The sequence below is a fragment of the Epinephelus fuscoguttatus genome, linkage group LG2, assembly GCF_011397635.1.
Source record: "Epinephelus fuscoguttatus linkage group LG2, E.fuscoguttatus.final_Chr_v1".
In the NCBI taxonomy this organism is placed as follows: Eukaryota; Metazoa; Chordata; class Actinopteri; order Perciformes; family Serranidae; genus Epinephelus; species Epinephelus fuscoguttatus.
The window spans coordinates 30,829,809-30,848,788 of NC_064753.1; the positions used below are offsets into that span (position 1 = coordinate 30,829,809).

At 41.9% G+C, this 18,980-nt stretch overlaps 1 protein-coding gene and 1 pseudogene across 2 annotated transcripts in view; both read right to left on the reverse strand.

Moving 5' to 3' along the window:
- igdcc3 (immunoglobulin superfamily, DCC subclass, member 3) overlaps positions 1-18,980 on the reverse strand; it is an 85,964-nt gene that overhangs the window by 36,123 nt on the left and 30,861 nt on the right. For both annotated transcript variants that reach the window (XM_049595653.1, XM_049595662.1), the window contains exons 3-6: positions 7,076-7,220; positions 6,826-6,956; positions 6,472-6,609; positions 2,556-2,714 (exon numbers count right to left, since the gene is read on the reverse strand). In XM_049595653.1, the coding sequence (XP_049451610.1) occupies positions 2,556-2,714; positions 6,472-6,609; positions 6,826-6,956; positions 7,076-7,220 (573 nt within the window). The remainder of the gene's footprint in view (positions 1-2,555; positions 2,715-6,471; positions 6,610-6,825; positions 6,957-7,075; positions 7,221-18,980) is intronic.
- On the reverse strand, positions 15,482-15,682 carry LOC125882659 (U2 spliceosomal RNA; annotated as a pseudogene).

An 18,980-nucleotide genomic window follows, 5' to 3' on the forward strand; every position in this document is an offset into this window, starting at 1 on the left:
GTACTGACATCTATGGGCTTTACATTTGCACCAAATAATGCAAATACTTTTAAATAAGACTGATGGCAGTGTTTGTATATTATATTTTTTTTATGTGTGTGTCCATATGGAGGGGAAAACCTCAGAACTACCATACAAAAGAAGATACAAATACTCTCCTGTGACAAAATTTGATTTGTTAAAGCTGGGGGCATGAGAGAAAGTTTTGAGGTGCGGCACCCTGGTCTCATAGAAATATGTAAAATGAACACAAACTTTGGGTACAAAATGTGTTATTATTATGTACTGACAACACAAAAACAACAGCCATGCAAATTCAATGAGGATCTCTTGTCATGTTGGACAAACGAATTAAGTGTCAAGAGCGAGATCATCCACGTACGGTGGGTGGGAGGGATGGTAGATGGGTCAAACAAACATGGACTTTCAGCCACTAGATCTCTGTTCATGCTCCGTGTGAAAACAAAATTCAGTGTGGTTACATGACTTTACAAACTTTGCATAACTGCGCAAATTACTTTATGTAGGTACTTTACGTAACCATGCAAAGTATGTTAGTTCCCTTTACTTACGTCTGGTATGTAGTTATTTTAACCAAAACCACAATCTTTTCCTTTTTTTTCTCCCTAAACCAAACCATGTGTGTTTCCCAAACTGCAACTGTTTCAGAAAGTTGACCACACTAACTACGTGATTAAAACTGCAACCGTTCGTAATAGATTTCGCACTGCATTGTTTTCATTTTGGCAGCATATAATGTTAACACATTTTGTGCCCACTACTATGTAATGCATTCTTAAGAGGTCGTATCTATTTCACGCATTTCTGTCAGACTGTTGGACAAAGATATCCAACACAAAAACAATCTTGTCCTGGCCTTTTTGAAGAAAAAATCTATTTGTATATCTTCTAACGATAACAGTTCTACAGATTTGAAGAAAATCTGCAAACTGTTGACATATCTGATTCTCTGATCAGTGATGTAAGTTACGATGGGCCCCAGTGCACACTATTATGATGGGCCCTAGTTGCTAGTTATGAACCACACACACACACACACACACACACACACACACACACACACACACACAGAGTTTTAGGCATATATATATTTTACCATCTGTATGTCTTACTGCTGCATTTGTTATATCAGCTTGCAGAAGTGTCTAGCTTGTCAGTCTTGACAGATTTTGCACCTAAACTGGCTTCTGTAAATCGTATCGTCTTGTTACAAGATTAGACACTTAAAGACTTGATACTGGACAACCTTAACAAACATGTTACCTTGTGATCATCATTACATATCTGTAAATGACAAAAACTATGAAAGAAAACAGGAAATTATTGGTTTAACTAAGTTGTTTTTATAGTTAAATTATAGGTTTGTTTTATAGTTTATGTAGAATAAGCATATAATTTTGTTGTAGATTGACACTATCTTACAAAAACTGAAAACCATGATGGGGCTGTGTTTGCCTTTTTGAAGGCATATATGAAAAATCGCACCATTTTTGATTTCACATAAGTTCTTCTTTGAACACGGGTGTATTTCCAGGCGGTAATCCGGCCCCTCCACCCCACATTCCCCAGTGCAACCGCACTATCTGCAGTGTCTATATTTACACCCCTGCCTCTGATTCCACTGCAAAGAATACATTCACAGACTTGTCTAGAGTTTTGTGTTGTGCAAACTTGGTCTGTAAAGCTTCTTTCAACTGACTTTTTTGAGTGTCGTCTCTGATCTAAAAAGTAATATACCATCAATCACATGTGCTTCCACAAATGTACAATATGCACATGATTTCATGTCCATGTAGAGGGGCCAACATCTCTTAAAACTCTCTTAAACATCATTCTAGTGAGCACAAAAATTGTTGTTACATAAATTACTGCTTCCTACTGTGATGTATGTTGGATGTTTGCTCTATACCGTTTACAATGGCACCAGAGATTATGTTAATAAATACATTTTATTGTTTATATTATCATCTCCACCCAGATGCCATTGTTATGGATTTGAATCATGACACTGTTATTGGTTGGTCAAACTCATAAACTGTTTGTTCACACCTGAGGGGATCACTGATTCTTTATCCTGTGCTATTAATGTTTGTGTTTGTTTGGTAGTGCTATGAAAGACATGCTTTTTAGTATCAACATGGTACGTCTGTTGCACTAAAAACCAAAATTTTTACTGCTGCTTGGCAGGTAGAAAAACAGCCTAAGTTGTGCAAGCTTTGGTTGGCAGTAAAATAAAAACCCTTAAGTCTGTAAAGTGACACAGCGGCAAAACACTAGATGAAATGACACTGGTTCAAGTAAAGGCAGAGGTGCTACAGCTGGGTTTTGCATTCCAGCAAACACAACTGAAAGTGTTGGCTGATGGGAAGTCGGTGGAGTTATTATATGGTAGTCAGGGTGCCTGCACACAGGTCCACCCAGAGAATACACAAGCTTTACCTTATCACCTGACCTCGACTGTATTTGTGTGCTTTGAGTTTCCCTCCACTGCTCCTACCTAACCTTTTGAAAATAGCCTTATATCAAGAACTCACCTTGGACCACCAGACGTCCCTGAGCAGTCCTACGAACACGGGTCCCTGGTTTGTTAGCAGCACACACGTAGACCCCTGAGTGCTGCACACCGACATCTGAGATCATCAAGTTGCCTGTGCCGAGTACCTGGATTCCCTCCACACCAATCGGACGGCCGTCTACGCATGGAAAACAGAGAGACAGCGGTTCAGAAGGATGGGAAAGAATTTATATAGGGCAGCAAAAAAGGCCAAGTGTGCACAGGTACAGTATATGTTCATGTTGGGTAGGGGTGAATGGGGTGTGTACTACAGTAAAGGTCAGAGTACACTTAAATCACCGGCAAGAAAGCCTAATTAAATGTATTGCATATTTACAGCCACAATTCAATGGGAGCGGTTCAATTTCCGGCCCTGCAAGAGGTCAAGGATGCAGCTTTCACAGTGAAGTGTGTGATTCTCAGAATTGTTAAGGCTTATGACGAAGCTGCCAGTACAACAGACACCTGGGTAATAAAGAGAAGAAGGTCACTGAGTTTGTGACTGCTGTGTGAGCAGGGTACATGCTGTAATTAGTTGTCTTCACTGGGAGGCTGTTGTCAGAGTGACATCCTAAAGAGTACATTCATCATCAGCTTTTTCCTCTAATGTTTTTTATTGTAAGAGCAGCTTCTCTAATAGATGTCCGTTTAATTAAAGCTTTCAGACTTGAGCGGGAACTTTCTTTTCTTTGTGCCTTTGTCTGACAAAGCCTTGTAGTACATTAAACAGTTACGCAGGAGATGTTCCACCCGCCACTGGGGGACCAGAAGCTCTAACTGCAACTTCTAATCTCCTATCTCCTTACACAATCCATAGCTGCCTCCTCTCTGCTCTCACTGTACTTACATGATAAGCCCACACTTTCCTGTGCTCCCTATCTGCAGTCTATTAGCTATGGGGCCAAGGGGGCATTTTAATCCCATCTATGACTTCCATCTGCAGCCTGTAAGCCTGTATGGTCCAGATTTGATGTGTTAAAAGGCCAGTCAGGGAGGCAGGGTGATGGGCATCATGCCGGACACACGCAGAGCTAGGGGTTCCAGTCAGAGATGAAAACCATATGGTCACGGGTCAGCAGAGTATTTTCAGACTTACTTTCATATCTTTCATGTAAATAATTAAGGCAAGCAAGTTTAAAATTACAATTTCTATATTCCATGTTTTAATAACAGGTTGTACTTGTGTCAAAATTATACAAAATGTAGCAATATAGAACAAGAAAATATAGAAATGAAGGGATTAAATCTGTCAAATAAACATCAAAGAGAATTTATTCATGCAAATAAATCACAGTGAAGCTGCTGTGAATAGATTAAGACCACCTTTAATTAGATATGTTCACAGGCCCTACACTGCAAAAAGCAAACTTCATAGCAGTAGCACTAGATATTTCTAACCAGATGATGTAATGAAAGCCCCTGTCTGAAGACCTAACCTCTCTTACAGCTTCTTGGGGAAGTCTAAGAACCCTGACACATCGAGCCGTCGGTCAGTGTCGGGCTGTGGTGAGCGTCCATCGCCCTAGTTTTTTGTGGTGTGTCCCACACTGTTGGCAAAGGTCGGCCACTGTCAGCTTTTTTTTGGCTGATTCATTATGTTGACTCGACAGTGGAGACAGAGGAGCCCGCTGGCGATGAAATCATTCTGATTGGCAGTTTAGCTCAGTGCACAGGAGGAGAAATGAAAGTGAGGAAAGTGAACAAACAGCTAAAGTCAAGATGGCATGAGATCGTAACAAACTTGTTATATTAGAATTGATTTTAAGCTCCTCCTCCTTGTATACAAAGCCCTACATGGGCTGGGACCGAGCTACATTGCTAACTCCCTTGTTAACTATCTGCCTCCAAGAACACTGCAATCATCTGCTGCTGGTTTACTGGAGGGTCCCAGCAACAGCCAGAAGAAGAATGGGGATGCAGCCTTTGTCAATTATGCCCCAAAGCTATGGAACAAACTACCTATAGATATCAGGGAAGCTAGCTCGCTAAATATCTTTAAAAGGAAGCTAAAAACGTATCTGTTGACTTAAGTCTTTAACACGCTCTGACTTCCTGATACTGGTCTGAAACTCTTTCTTTTTACGCTTTTACTCTCTATTTAAGCCTCACACTGCTATAACTCTTTTTAAATCTTACTTAATATTATGATTTATAGTTTTACAACTCTATGATTTTATGAATCAGTTAATCCATGTTTTAAACTGTTTTAAATGTACTTTTATATATATAGAATTCTCGTCTTTTTTATGTCCATTATGTCTATTTTCATGTGAAGCACTCAGTGCTTATACTTATTGTAAAGCACTTTGTGCTGCATGTCATGTATGAAAAATGCTATATATATGAAGTTTATTATCATCATCATTATTATAACTACATTAGATAAGATTATTGTTATTATTATTGTTTGCTAGCACACTGTAAATATCCTTTGGTCTTTCAATATCAGATTGTGTTGTTAATTAATGTGCTAACTGGCTAACTAGCATCTTGAATCCGTTCTGTCGTTCTTGAGACCTTTAATGACAAATGCAACGGATGTAATCTTTGTGGTGCATTTAGTGCAACTCTCTGGCTGAGACACATGCAACATGAGGTGATGCAACAGTCGGCCCTCGTTGTTCTGGTTCTTTGATGTCTGTTTGGTGTGTCTGGGCCTTAAAATTCACACACAAGCCATTAAATCCATGAAGTTATCAGAAGGAAGACAGTTAAAAACATTACTGGCAGTGAGTCTTTGTAAGATATATTACAGCGTCATTTAGGCAAGACGTAATCTTGTTGTGATAGATTATGAAAAGGACAGTATTTGTTATTAATCATGACAAAAGGTTGAGATGAAATAAATCACTCCAACTTGCCTGTCAAGTTGCTTTTACCCTGCATCTGTCATTATGGTGTGTTTGATTGTGATTTCTGCATTTTTCACCAGCTAACTTCTCAGTCCAGTGAGCTTTTGTCTCAACAAAAGAAGTCTTGTTCTCTTTTTGCCTTTTTCTACTATATTTTTTTCTCTGCGTCTCTTGCCCCCTCCATCAGTTTCTCTCCGTCAGGCACTAATTAATTTAGTGTCAGAAAAGAAAGAGCACAAGCTAGCTGGCTGTGGTGCTGTTGAATGGATAGCAGCAAACAAACTCCGGCATTAAGGAGTGACTGATGTGAAACTATCAGATTCATTATGCAGCTTATCCCAGCCTCCCTGCCGTAATCTAATACATACAAATCCCATCGTGTTAGCATTTCATTCTGGCGACATTGTGTAAGGCAATACCCTCAATCTGATTATACCCAACTGCTTGGGAGGGGCAGCAATTTACATTTGGAACAGCAAATCAGATTGGATAATAGGTAAAGAAAACAGATACCAGATTGAAAAATTGGTCACGACAGACTTTGAGTGATAGTCACGAAAAAAATGCACATGGCGAGAGGGAGAAACTAATCGTATCTGTTTCAGCACCTCACAGCAATTACTCAGAGGCTCTCCGGTGCTTCGAAGGAGGTTCAACTTTACGAGGAGATGAAGCATACATTTATCAACACAGAGTCGAACATAATGTTTAGCCCCAAGGCCTAATGTTGAATCCCATTGCCTCATGTATACACAATAGATGCTCCACTGTATCTAATGCATTCTGTGCACACATGTACATAACACAATGCTGACAGATCAAAGCTGCACTGCAAAGAACATAAAATCACACAGGGACACAAAGCACATACGACCCACACATTATATACAGATTTCCCATGCACAAACGCACACTGTGATTGTGCTTTGGCTCAGTGACACATAATTCCTCAAACACATAGGCACACATGCACAGAATGACAAATTCAACATACATGCACCTTCTGGGGAATTTTCTTTGATCTGATCAGGATTTTTTCCTCACCTAGTCTGCTCCAAGACACGATGGGCCGAGGGTATCCGGTAGCAACACACTCCAAGATGGCGGTTTGGTGAACAGTGAGGGTGAGGTTTTCTGGGCCGACCACTATCATAGGCTCTTTGTAAACAGATGACTGAGAGCCTGGAAAAAAAACAGCAGAGAGAGGAGAATAAGATGGGAATGAGCATGATGGATGGCATCCTTTAATTGGATTTCTCTAGAGTGCATTAGCTCGATATGCAGCTATCTCTAAGATCAGGCGGAGGGGAACAATAGATTTAGAAAATCTTGGGAATATGCTGGGACAATAGTCTGCTCATGGTATGCAGATGTGGAAAAAAGATTAAATCTAACAACCTGAAACAGTGAGGAGGGCCTCAGTGCTGTGTTTCACTCCTGCACTGTTATGAGCCACACAGCAGAACTTCCCACTGTCCTCCTCACGCACTCCTGTAATCTGCAGGACACCTGTAGGCAGAAGAGTGTACCTACGGGACAGAATAAAGACACAAGACAGACGAAGATAAATACGATGAGACCTGGTAAATGACCGATAAAGTGCTGCCATCTCCAATAAGTGTCAGGCTGCGATGTGGTTTGGCCTGACCTCTTGTCCTCGGTGTCCACCGGACGGCTGTCTTTTTCCCAGCTGATGACAGGCTCTGGCAGGCCATGGATCTGGCACTGGAATCTGGCCACACCGGACTCCTCGGCGTGCACCGACTCTGGTTGGACATGGAAGTCTGCCATGGCTGTAGAGCGAGGAAAAGGGGGATACTAGGTCACACACAGCACAGATACAGGGCAACAAGCTGCCCACAGCACAGAACTGTAAGACACATATATCGTCACTTTTTGATTTAATAAAAACACGTCTATCAAATCAACAACAGCGTATTCTCCTGACACGTTTATGTTGTCCTTTACCATCCAGTCATTATGTCTGCGAGGGAAAAGGAGCTTTAAAGGCTGTGTGAAGTGCCAAAGTCATGTGTATGCATTCATTAACACTTAAAATGGAAAAAACTCAAGATAAGAGGTGATTATTCACAGGGTGCCTAAAAGACCAGTGTAGAGCTGCTGTAGTGCTCAACATAAAGTGCACACTGATAAATGAGTTACACCAAAAACAGTAACTCTAACAATATTAAAAATACATTATTTTGAAAACAGCTCTATCTCAAGTGGATGGCGTCCACACCACAACTGTAACCACAATGACCAGTGTCACGACCAGATCAGTGTCAGTCCCACTGCATTACACATGATGAATTGTGGAACATGCAAACCAGGCACTCCTCAAACTGACCTGAAAGATCCACTATCCCATAAAAACACCCACAGAAAACACATGAGGATTCCTCTTCATTCACCTCTTTTATTGCCATACTGTATATATATGTATGTTAAATGTACCATGAGAAATTCATCCATTCATTCATTTTCTGTAGCTGCTTACCCTGGCTGGGTATCACCAGACTATCACAGCGCTGACACATAGAGACAGACAACCATTCACACTCACATTCACACCTATGGACAATTCAGAGTCACCAATTAACCTGCATGTCTTTGGACTGTGGGAGGAAGCTGGAGTACTTGGAGAAAACCCACACTGACACGGGGAAAACATGCAAACTCCACACAGAAGGGCTCCCCCACGATAGGGTTCGAACCAGGAACCCTCTTGTTGTGAGGCGACAATGCTGACCACTGTACCACTGTGACACCAACCATGAGAAATGTCTTGATGACGTAGAGCAAAGGAGAATTTTGTGTGGGCAAATTACGACCAAACAAGTACAAACAAAGACTAAACAGCTAAAATCAACTTGACCATCTTTATTCATCACTCTTTTCTGCACAGGCAAATAAGAAATATCTTTGCAGTTGTGGTCTTTACTGGTCCCGAGAAAATCAAAGAATCCTCTTTGTCTGAGACCGACGACAAGGCCAAGTAAAAATGCAGTTTCCTAAGCTGCCGATACAGCTTGGCTTCACTGTTTACAATCGTTATCATTCACCCGTGTGGATGCTAACATTATTGTGGTTCTTGTTAAGGACGGACCTCTAGGGTGATGATGATGAGAAAAGAAATGCAAGGAATTTTCCCATCTCTGCATCTCTAGAGAAAATGTTTTCAGAACAACTCAGAAAGCTATACAGCTAGTTTGTCTACAGGTTGTAAGGTTAGGATACATATGGACTGAAACTAGTGACATTCACCACAAGTAGACTGCTTTTAGTAGTCTGCATATACACTGAAGGACAGTTAGTTCAGCTCTTTTCTATGAGGGCTACAACATATTACTGTACTGTGGCAATCCTCAAAGAATTTTTTGTGAAAAATATAATGAGATTTACACTTCTTTCTACACAAATGTTGTTGGAGACACTTGGTGCAATGTGCCAATGATATTCTCTTGCACTACATTTACTCGTCCTTGGTGTAGTAAACTGCCCTGAAACTGCAGTGGGTGAGGTTTAACAGTGTAAGACCTTCTTTTTTTTGATTATAGATGACTGGAAGAGATGTAGAGTGTATATACATATATTTACAAGTAAAACAATAGCGTCTTTTTTAAAAGGGTTATCAGATCAATGCTGTTTTGATCCAAATGTTGCTCCAACTTGGCTCAAGAGTGGACATGACACACCTACAACTGTAACTGAGTCACCAGTCGCTGAAGGTGATCTCTTCATGTAAAGTACGGAGCATATGGATTTCCTGCCATATGTTGACATTTAGTATGTAGGCAAGGCATGTTTTTAAAAATGCATGCAAACACAAACAAAGACAACACACACACACACACACACACACGCACACACACACATCACCACACAGCATAACCAATATCAATATCCCTACAGAGAGCCTCATTCAGCTGCACTTCACATGTCGGCTGCTGCCTGCAGAACCAAGGCGGCATCGAAGGTGGAGCCAGCGACAAACTCAATTAGAGAGAGGCCCTCTCTTCTTCCACAGTTCTCCCACCTTCTTCAGCACAAGTGTACTCATTTAAATGTCAGCCATAATTAACTTGGACGCAGGAGGACTTATCTGAACATTGTTAGCATAACAAGAGGGACGGACCCCTTATTATTTCCTAACCTCCTGCTCTTCCCAACCTGTAGCCTGCGTTAATTCATTACTTAAAGGACGAGCAGGAAGCAAGCAGCGCTACTGGGGGGGCTTATTTATACCAGAGACACGCTTTGCTGTCGCCACTTCGTCCTTCCATTACCTTTGTCTTTCTTTTGCACTGAAGATAATATGTTCAGTTTGTTTAGTGACTTATCCACTGTTTCTGCATTTAAAGGTCCTGTGCGTACGATTAAGGGCAACATATTGGCAGAAACTGAATATAATAACTATGTTTTCTTTAGTGTATAATCACCAGATAATAAGAGTTATTGAGTTTTCGTTATCTTAGAATGAGCCGTTTAAATCTACACAGGGAGCAGGTCCTTGTCTACAGAGAGCCATGTTGCACCGCCATGTTTCTACAGTAGCCCAGAATGGACAAACCAAACACTGGCTCTAGATAGGGCCATTCCCATTCTGACCCATGCTTAAGAACATTCTGGAGACAGGAAATTGGCAATGCAGACGGTGAGGTGGAAGTCTGATTGTAAAAACTGTTCAACATTTTTTGGCGCACACCATTTTTGGCTTGTGTTTGTGCATACATTTTTAATATGGATCCTACATGTTGTTTTATAAATGAGAACCCTTAACCATTTCTTTCGGAGAGGACGAGACCTCTGTGGATAACTAGGCTTCTGCTAAAAAACCACTAAAGGAATTCTAACCGGGCAACATTTAACATGGTTGCAATCTGCAGATGCTACTTAAACCCCTTAAATCTTACACACTGGACCTTTAATATTTTCAACTGACATGTCATTCCTCTTGGTTGACAGCGTTGGTATAGAGACAAAGTAAAGCTTTATCGTCTGAATATAAATGAAACCAACCTGCAAACATTCCTATAATGGACAAGAGACTGAGAGATACTTAATATAGAGTGGCAGTACTTTAGACCAACGTAGCTGCATCAGTGGTCTAACGCTCTGATTATTCCATTTCAGGGCTTAATGAGAAGTGTGGCATTCTCCAACACGACTTGACCTTAGATCTCTGAATGAATGTATGGAGCTCTGATGAAAATTTAAACGTGCTAATTTAGTATTCTTCCAGTGGTGACAGCTCACTCTTCCTACGCTGTGAGTTCTCTGTGAGAAGAGATAGCACGTTCACTGCTGCCTTTGTTTTGACTCATGTAACGCCCCAGAAAATCTGACTGTTATTCAGCCTGACAGATTTCTGGGGCTCATATATTTTCTTTTGCCTCCCTTCTATGAGGCCACGCTTAAACAGCTGTATATCTTACCAGGGTAATTCAGCCTAAGTGCCTATCTCAGGGGCCCAACTGCAATTTTTCCACCTGGGACCCACAACCTTCTGGCCATAAAACATTTTAGGCCAACCTTTCTGTGAGGCATGGATGGCTTAAAAGTCACAGAGAACATCAGCAATATTTTATCACCAAACCACCACAGCTCTTTACATGTTCTTTAGATAATAACTGTTTCCTTTTACCACGGTGAACTGCGTGCCCGTGAACATTCTTCTCTTTCACATCCATTTACTAAAGCTGTAAAACATTAAAAATCATTGCAAACTTGTCAGAAGTATCAAATTACTGTATATTTCACATGACACAATATTGGCCCGGAAGAACATTTTCATTGCTTCATTTCGAGACTTGACGCTGACAAAAGCAATCAGCGATACTTTCTGTCTTGGCCTGCTGTAATACGGAGCCCGGGGCAGAGACTGGCAGAGTGTAGCATTGAATTAAAGCCCTGCTGGCACTGTCACTGCAGAAAGGTTAGGAATAGTGAAACAGCTAGGAATCCTTCACAACACAATGCACAGAAAACAAGGAGCTCGGAGTGACTGATGCGATCAAAGAAGCTTGTTGTCTTGGAATACAGTCTCAAATTAAGATACACGCACACTGCTGTTTGTGCTGTCCGTGTGTACTGGGAACACTGGGGACATGGAGAGAGAAACAAAATTGCACTTGAATGCGGGGCAACAAAAGGAGTTAAAAAGGAGGAGCAGTGCCTATAGAAGCTTTCTTGTGCATCTCTGCCAAGTAGCCATGGTGTCCGCTGATCTGGCTGTTGTGTGTGTCCGCCGACTCAACCCCCCTAACGGGCCCCACCCTTGGCCCTCATGCATAAAACATGCCTTCTCTAAGAGGCCCACACCCCTGCGACTATCGACACACTCACAGAATCAGATACAATCAGAGAGAAATCACAATAGCGTTACATACGCAGATAAACACATGCAGAAGCAGAGAAATTTGTTAACCGCCTGTGCCGGATGTAAAGGGAAAACAGCCGTTCGTAATCTGCATTGTGCACGTGCCTTTTATTGTGTGAGAGGCTGCAGAGTCAATCTAAAGTGATGTAGCTCAACTGCCGCATATATACATGTAAACAAATGCAAAGAGCTGCTGCGACAGAAACAAACAACTATATAGATCTCCCCTCTGATGCTGCAGGGAACGGCAGACACACACACACAAGGCCCTATCACTCATCCATGCATCCAGCCCCGACAGACATGTTCCACTATTGTTTTTCACTCTTCCTTTTGCTAAGTGTTGACAGACACTCACCCATGATTAAAGACTGTCCACTACCAGCATGACGCTGCTGGCGTAAATGGAGCAAGTCTAATTACTGCAACAGGGGAGAGAATGGTTGGGGTGCATACTAAAAAGAAATCCATACACAAATGCACAGGGAGGACGTTGCTCCTAGGAACATATGTCTGACAGTTCCTCTGTGACAACCACAAAAGAAGAATGAGTGAGGGAGCATTATGGAGGAAGGTCACAGACAGGAAATGTGGAGCGTTGTGATTTAGATGGGTAGCTCAACTATAAATCAGGTCTTGTCAAAACTCTGGTCATCTGATAATAGCCAACAAGTGCGTGACGCTGCCCGAATATTTACGACCAAATGGTTCCACAAGGAGTCCAGAACAGGTAGAAATTAACATGTAAGCTTGCTTTTAAAAGTTAAATTCCACATGCTTATCCTGAAAACTCACAAAGACACACAAAAGCATGGAATTCGACTCAGAGTGATGTACTGATTATTGGGTTCGAAGGCCAATGACGAGCTAAAAGGGCAGTCAATACTGATGAATTTCCCCCATCCTTCAATTTCACACTGCTGCTCATGTGCAACAGATACTTAAGATGGTGGCTTTACTGTGTTTTCCAAATGAGCAGCTCTGATGTATCTAATGAAGAAATGTAGATTAAATGGTGATTATTTGAATGACCCCTAGCTGCATTATTTTTTTGCCTAATGGCCGCAAAGTAATGATCCATCTCTTTATTGCTCAGTTAAACACAGACACACACACACACACACACACACACACACAAATGCCCAACAGAGAGTAATTAACAAGGTGATTAAAAGCCCAAACTGTGCCGTTTTCTGGGACGACTCATGCTGCAGTCACCAAATCAATCTGATGAGACATTTCCATGTTTTTTTACAGACCTGTGGTCACATGTGGATATTTTTTTTTCCAGTGCCGTGGATGATTCATTGATATGACAGAGGTAATGATGCCAACAGAGGGACATACATCCTACAGCACCATTCAAACCTGCAGCTATGGTGTAAAGCTTCACTGAACTCCCATGTTATAATGTCATCTCCCTTCCTCACATCTTTCCTTGCCTCCAGGCCAACCCCTCTCCACCGTGCGTTTCAACTGTTTTCTCAGCTCTCCGTCGCACCCCTCGCCCCACCCCCCCATGAGCCCTCTCAGGCTTGTGACATCATTAAGCACATGTTGTTCAAGCAGCGCTGATGACTGCCGTACCCACCCCGCCCCCACCTCGGTAAACCAGTAAAATAGAGATGAGGCCCATAAATAATGGAGATGGTGTACGGTGCTATTCCAGCGTTGAGAGCCCACACTTCAACAGCCTTTAAATAGGCATCCCTGAAATAGCAGGCCCTGTGCTGGGACCCTAGAGATGGCATTTTAATGCAGATGTGATATTTTATTGGCTCCCTGCCCCACTGGGCCCCCCCCCTACATCCCCACCCTGCGCCCAAGCTTGGGCACCCCTGTGATCAATCTGCTGGTTCCTGGTGTGTGATGCTTATCACCTATGAAAGGAAGGGCTGCATGTGTGTGGGCTGTCTTCTTCTGACAAACATTCATTCCCCTCCTTTTAATGCTCTGGCTCATCAACACCTTCCTGTGTGAGAACCTGAAGAGCATATCTGACATTTGTGCTCAGCTGGCAGATGTAAGGATGTTCATGAGGACAGTACGGCTCGGGAACCAGACCTAACGATCATTTACGTAAAAGCTTGCCAGCTAATATATGTTTGTACTATGTTTTATACAGGAGGGACTTAAAGTTATACTTTAAGATGAGAATACATCTCCTGTCATACCTTTTGTCTTTCTGTTTTATCTGACACATGATCAGTCTTTACTCACCAGACAGGTGGTGGTCGCAACCTTGCAAGATAGTCATGAAAGTGTAGCCGAGATCAAACTAAAGGCAGAGTTTACAGATTGTTGTGTTCTAAGCAAGGGTGCCAGTAGTAGGGAAGGGACCAATGTATGAGCTGTACTCAGCCTTCCTCCAGCACACACTCATTCCCCTCCTTTTAATGTTTTGACACATCAGTGCCTTCCTGTGTCAGTACCTGTGAGAGCAAATGCTTCAGGTGAGCTGCATATCTGCCATTCATGCTCAGCTGGCAGACGTAGGGGTGTTCATGAGGACAGTAAGGCTCCAGAACCAGACTTATCGATCATTTATATTAACAGCTCTCCAGGCAATATACCTCCAATATGTTTTATACAGCAGGAGCGTACAAGCATGTTTTATTGTTTTTTTTCTACCTGTTCAGCTTTTCATTTTACCGTTTGTACTACTTTATGATGAGAAATACATCTCCTGTCATACCTTCTGTTTTTCTGTCATATCTAGCATATGATCAGTCTTAACACAAAATGCGCATGTGGTGGTCCAGTCACTGGCACCCCCGGAAATCTTTCATAGGTGTGGCCAGATGGGCCCACTGAAAATCTTAGGGTGGGACACCAAAACCAAAGTCGTAACTGAATTTCAGATATTCCCTTATGCTGCTGAAGTATTTAGACTACTTAAAAATGTTAACGAATAGCATTCTGCTATACTTCTAAATGTGTTATGTAACGATACATGTTTGGGGATTCATTGCTCTCTAAAAGACAAATATACAGCTTTAATTTGAAGGAGTACATTGATTGTTAGGAACACAACCTTTACAGGGAACACGCCTTCTCAAGTTTAGAGGAGACTCACGGGTACCCACTGAACCCATTTTCATTCAGGTATCTTGAGGTGAGAGATCAAGGGACCCCTTTTTGAAAACTGCCATGCCAGAATTTAACCTGACTTTGGAGCATTATTTAGCCGCCTTCCTGACAAGCTAGCTTGACATGGTACCAATGATGCCTTAGGTTGTGTAGTTTCACGAGATACCACTGCCTTCACGCTAGCTTAAAATAATAAGTCTTCCACAGCCTCTTAAAGACAGTAATGTTGGCCTCCAATTATTTTAGCTGTGATGCAGGCATGTACTGTCTGTTTGAAAGCAAATAAGCAGGGAATTATTCTTTAGACTTTGGTAGCTTTTATACAAGGGAAAACTAGCACTTTGAAGGTGCTAGATGAAATGTCCAGGTCATGACCAAAGAAGGAGGAGAAGAAGAAGAAGAAGAAGAAGCAGAAGAAGATGAAGAAGATATACTTTATTAATCCCCGAGGGGAAATTAAATTTTTTTTCACTCTGTTGTCATGTACACACACTTGCACAACCAGGACCTACATATGCATTAAATGGCATGCCGAGCAACTGGGGGTTTGGTGCCTTGCCCATGGACACCTCAGCAGTGCCCAGGCGGTGAATTGGCACCTCTCCACCTACCAGTCCACACTCCATACATGGGACTTGAGCCAGCAACCCGCTGGTTCCCAACCCAAGTCCCTATGGACTGAGCTACTGCTGCCCCAGTACTGTCCCCTTATAGAGGACATACCAGATATTAAACTGATAGAAGACACCACACTTGATCTTAGCCAAAAGGCAGAGAAGTGATGACTTTATTGCTAGAGGAAAAGTCAGAGGATCTTCAAAGTTATTAGGATTCATCCTGTGGGAAACATGGATGTCTGTACAAAATTTCATTTGAATCCATCCTATAGTTGTTGAAATATTTCAGTCTGAATCAAGTGACCAACAGACCTACACTGCCATCCCCAGAGCCACACCACTAGTGTGACTTAAAGCTACCTACATGATCACCTATATGGTTTTAAAAATATCAATACTGCATGATGTGCCCTTGTTCCTAAAGTGGAAAAGGGATGTCGAGAAGACCGTGAGCATGAGTCTAAGTCATACATTGTAAGCAAACACCAAGGCATGAGCTCTTTGGGCCTATCAGAACACACAGATCCGCTAAATGTCAACCAATTCAAATACCAACCTAGTTCTTCTCCTCATGTTTCATGGGCTTCTCATTCTCTTGTCTTTAGCGAGTTTATTTTATTTGATTCCCTTGACTCACAGATGAACCTGACAGATTTTCTTACTTTCCCCTCTCACATTTCAAAACTGTTTTGACTATTTAATTGCTTTTCTGCTCGTGTAGTGACCTTGTTTGCATTAGGCTTTTCTGTGGTGTGATTTTCCTTAGTCTGTTGTATTGATCAATACCGTGGAGCTCGTGTGCACTAAGTTAAATATAGTAAGATTGATGGCTGCTATTAAGGCTCCCCTTAGAAGGTGAAGAGAGCAGCAATGCTACAATAGTTACCATTCACAATGATGCTTAATGTTTCTTCTGTTTACCCAAGGAAGTTAATGAGAGGCAATGACATACCTGGATGATGTGACCTGGATAATAAAAAGGCTGTACATTTATATTGTAATGCAATCCAACATAGCAAGTCTGTAATTGATTCTACCTTTGTAAAGATGAGAAGTCCTAGAGGTGCTCAAAATCATCAAAGTCTGAATGATAACTGAGCAAACTCAATCTGGTGATGATGACAGTGTGATGCAGTTTAAAGCTACAGAACGAGTAAGTTGAAATTGTTATGCCAACCGCATTTGTAAAATTTAAACCTGCTACTTTGGAGTTATAGCTCACCATTATGTTGCACTGAATTAAACCTAAATTAATTGGTCAATTAATCCACAAGTTAGTTGACAAAATTATTTAGCAACTCTTGTTCCAGCCTCCCAGTACTGGTTTTCTTAGTCTGCTATGAGTGCATTCACATGGACATAAATAACCTGTTTATGATCAGGGTTTTTGAACATTTATGTCTTTGGGCATGTGAACACCATATGCTGTTCTGAGGAAGCTGAATAAGACCTTATCCCATTTATGAGAAACCCAAATGTGCTAGCTGGGGCACTCCAAAAGAGACCGGGATATTGTTGCAATTACACACCTTATTCATGTTAAAGAGTGCCGTCAACTACCTGCACAGGCTTCAACCAAGTGACATATAAAACACACAAACAATGGCGGCAGAAAGAGGTTGTGTATCTTCATCCACTGCTCCCCTGTCCTATGCGATGGTAGTGACAGTGATGAGCTTGCACCAGTGTGGAGGACGATGATGTAAAAGTAACGTAGCTCCTTTCAAGAATAATGTCAGCCCAGTATGTACATCTGTGTGTGGTTGAGAAAAAGACACAGTGGTTGGCACTCAGAGCAGACAGCTGCTGATCAGAGCAGAGAAGAAATTAGCAGTTATTTGGTCAAGTACGTAAATCTACAGTGTAGAATTTAATAATTCCTGTCACTCATCTTTCATTGGGGGATCAAGATTAATCGATAATGTAGATATTCATTAACTGCTGCCTAATTCTGGATTGTGCTACATAATGAGGGTTTCAAATGTTTGGCTCATCCATGCAGTAAATATAGTAAAGTAATCTTGTGTTTTATAACTTCTTTCACCTGCTCAGCATTAATTACATAAAGCAGTACTCTATTATATAACACTGCTACTGTAAATCCTTTGGTGGGTTAATAACATTGCAAGTTTGTCTTGATTAATTACCGTCATAGCAAACATTATGTTACTGCCTGCCAAGGTGGCTGACTGAACAAACACTGAAAAAGCACAATTAGACAGTGTAAACTTAAACAGTGTAAATACAAAGTTAGCCATCATCTGCTCTTCTTCAGCTCTAAGTAGCAAAGTAATTAAGGCAAGAAGATAAAAGCTTTTTTGTCACACAAAGAGAGTATATGATGGGGAGGCACATTGCTCACTGTCTAGTTGTTTTTCCCCTCGCCCCTCCTAACCTCTCCACCCCAGGGACAAAGCCTGGGCCTCCTCTGGTGCCCTGCTCTGTGCCTGTGCCTCCGTCACACCCCTTACTCCTGCGCCACCTCGAGCCCCCTCCACCCCTCCTCCACCTCACACCATACTACACCATCCCTCCGGCCTCTGCTCCTCCCACTCCAGCACCCCGAGCCCCTGCACTCCTGCTCTGCCCCAGTAGCCCCAAATCTCCACACTAAGCCTCCTACACTCACTTCAGTATGCAGACCCTAATTAAAGAGAGACCCATTAAAGCACAACAGATGCTAAAAATTAAGGGATTATTTAAATGATTCCCAGTCGCGGCGGCTTGGGTGAGATTAGAGACAAGCCAGAGAGTGAGAGATTTGGGGGAGGACAACAGAGAAACGAGGGTTAAAATAACAGACAAACCACTGCCATGAAAAGTGCCATTTGATTTGAATTTAACTGCCAGTGTTTCTCTTGTCGGTGTTGGTGTTGATATTGCTTCCTTTTTTTTTTTTTAAAAAAAAAAGGGGTTTTTAAGTGTTTATGAATGCAGAGACTGACAAGCAACAAAGAAGGGATTTAGCGTGTGATAACAAAAAGAGTGGGCCTCTTGTATCATATTGGGACTAACTGGGCGTGAAACTGTGTCCGCAAAATGGCATCTTCTCTGTTTTACAAAGACCTCACCTAGCCTTACCCTGTGAGTGTATTTTCCACTCTGCCTGTCACATAATCTAGTTTACTCTCAGGGTTTCCCCCTAAAAATTTAGGCCAGGTGGCAAGTGCATTCTGATATGGGCAGGCAGCCTAGTGCAGGCCGGCAGCCAAGTGTTTATTTTGACAGGGGCCAGCGACAGACTTTGTTTTGATTCTGATGTTAACAATGCAGCTAAGTTAAATTAAAATGTTTTTTGTATGTGTAAAAAGTCGCATTAGATTTTATATGCATATGGAATATGATGCAGATTTGTTGTGTTTCATCATAGGGCCCCCAAAAAAGCTAGAAATAGACCTGTTGGCTGGTGTGTCAACTGCACAAGATGCACCTACAATGGAGAGAAGCATGTTGCAGAGGACGAC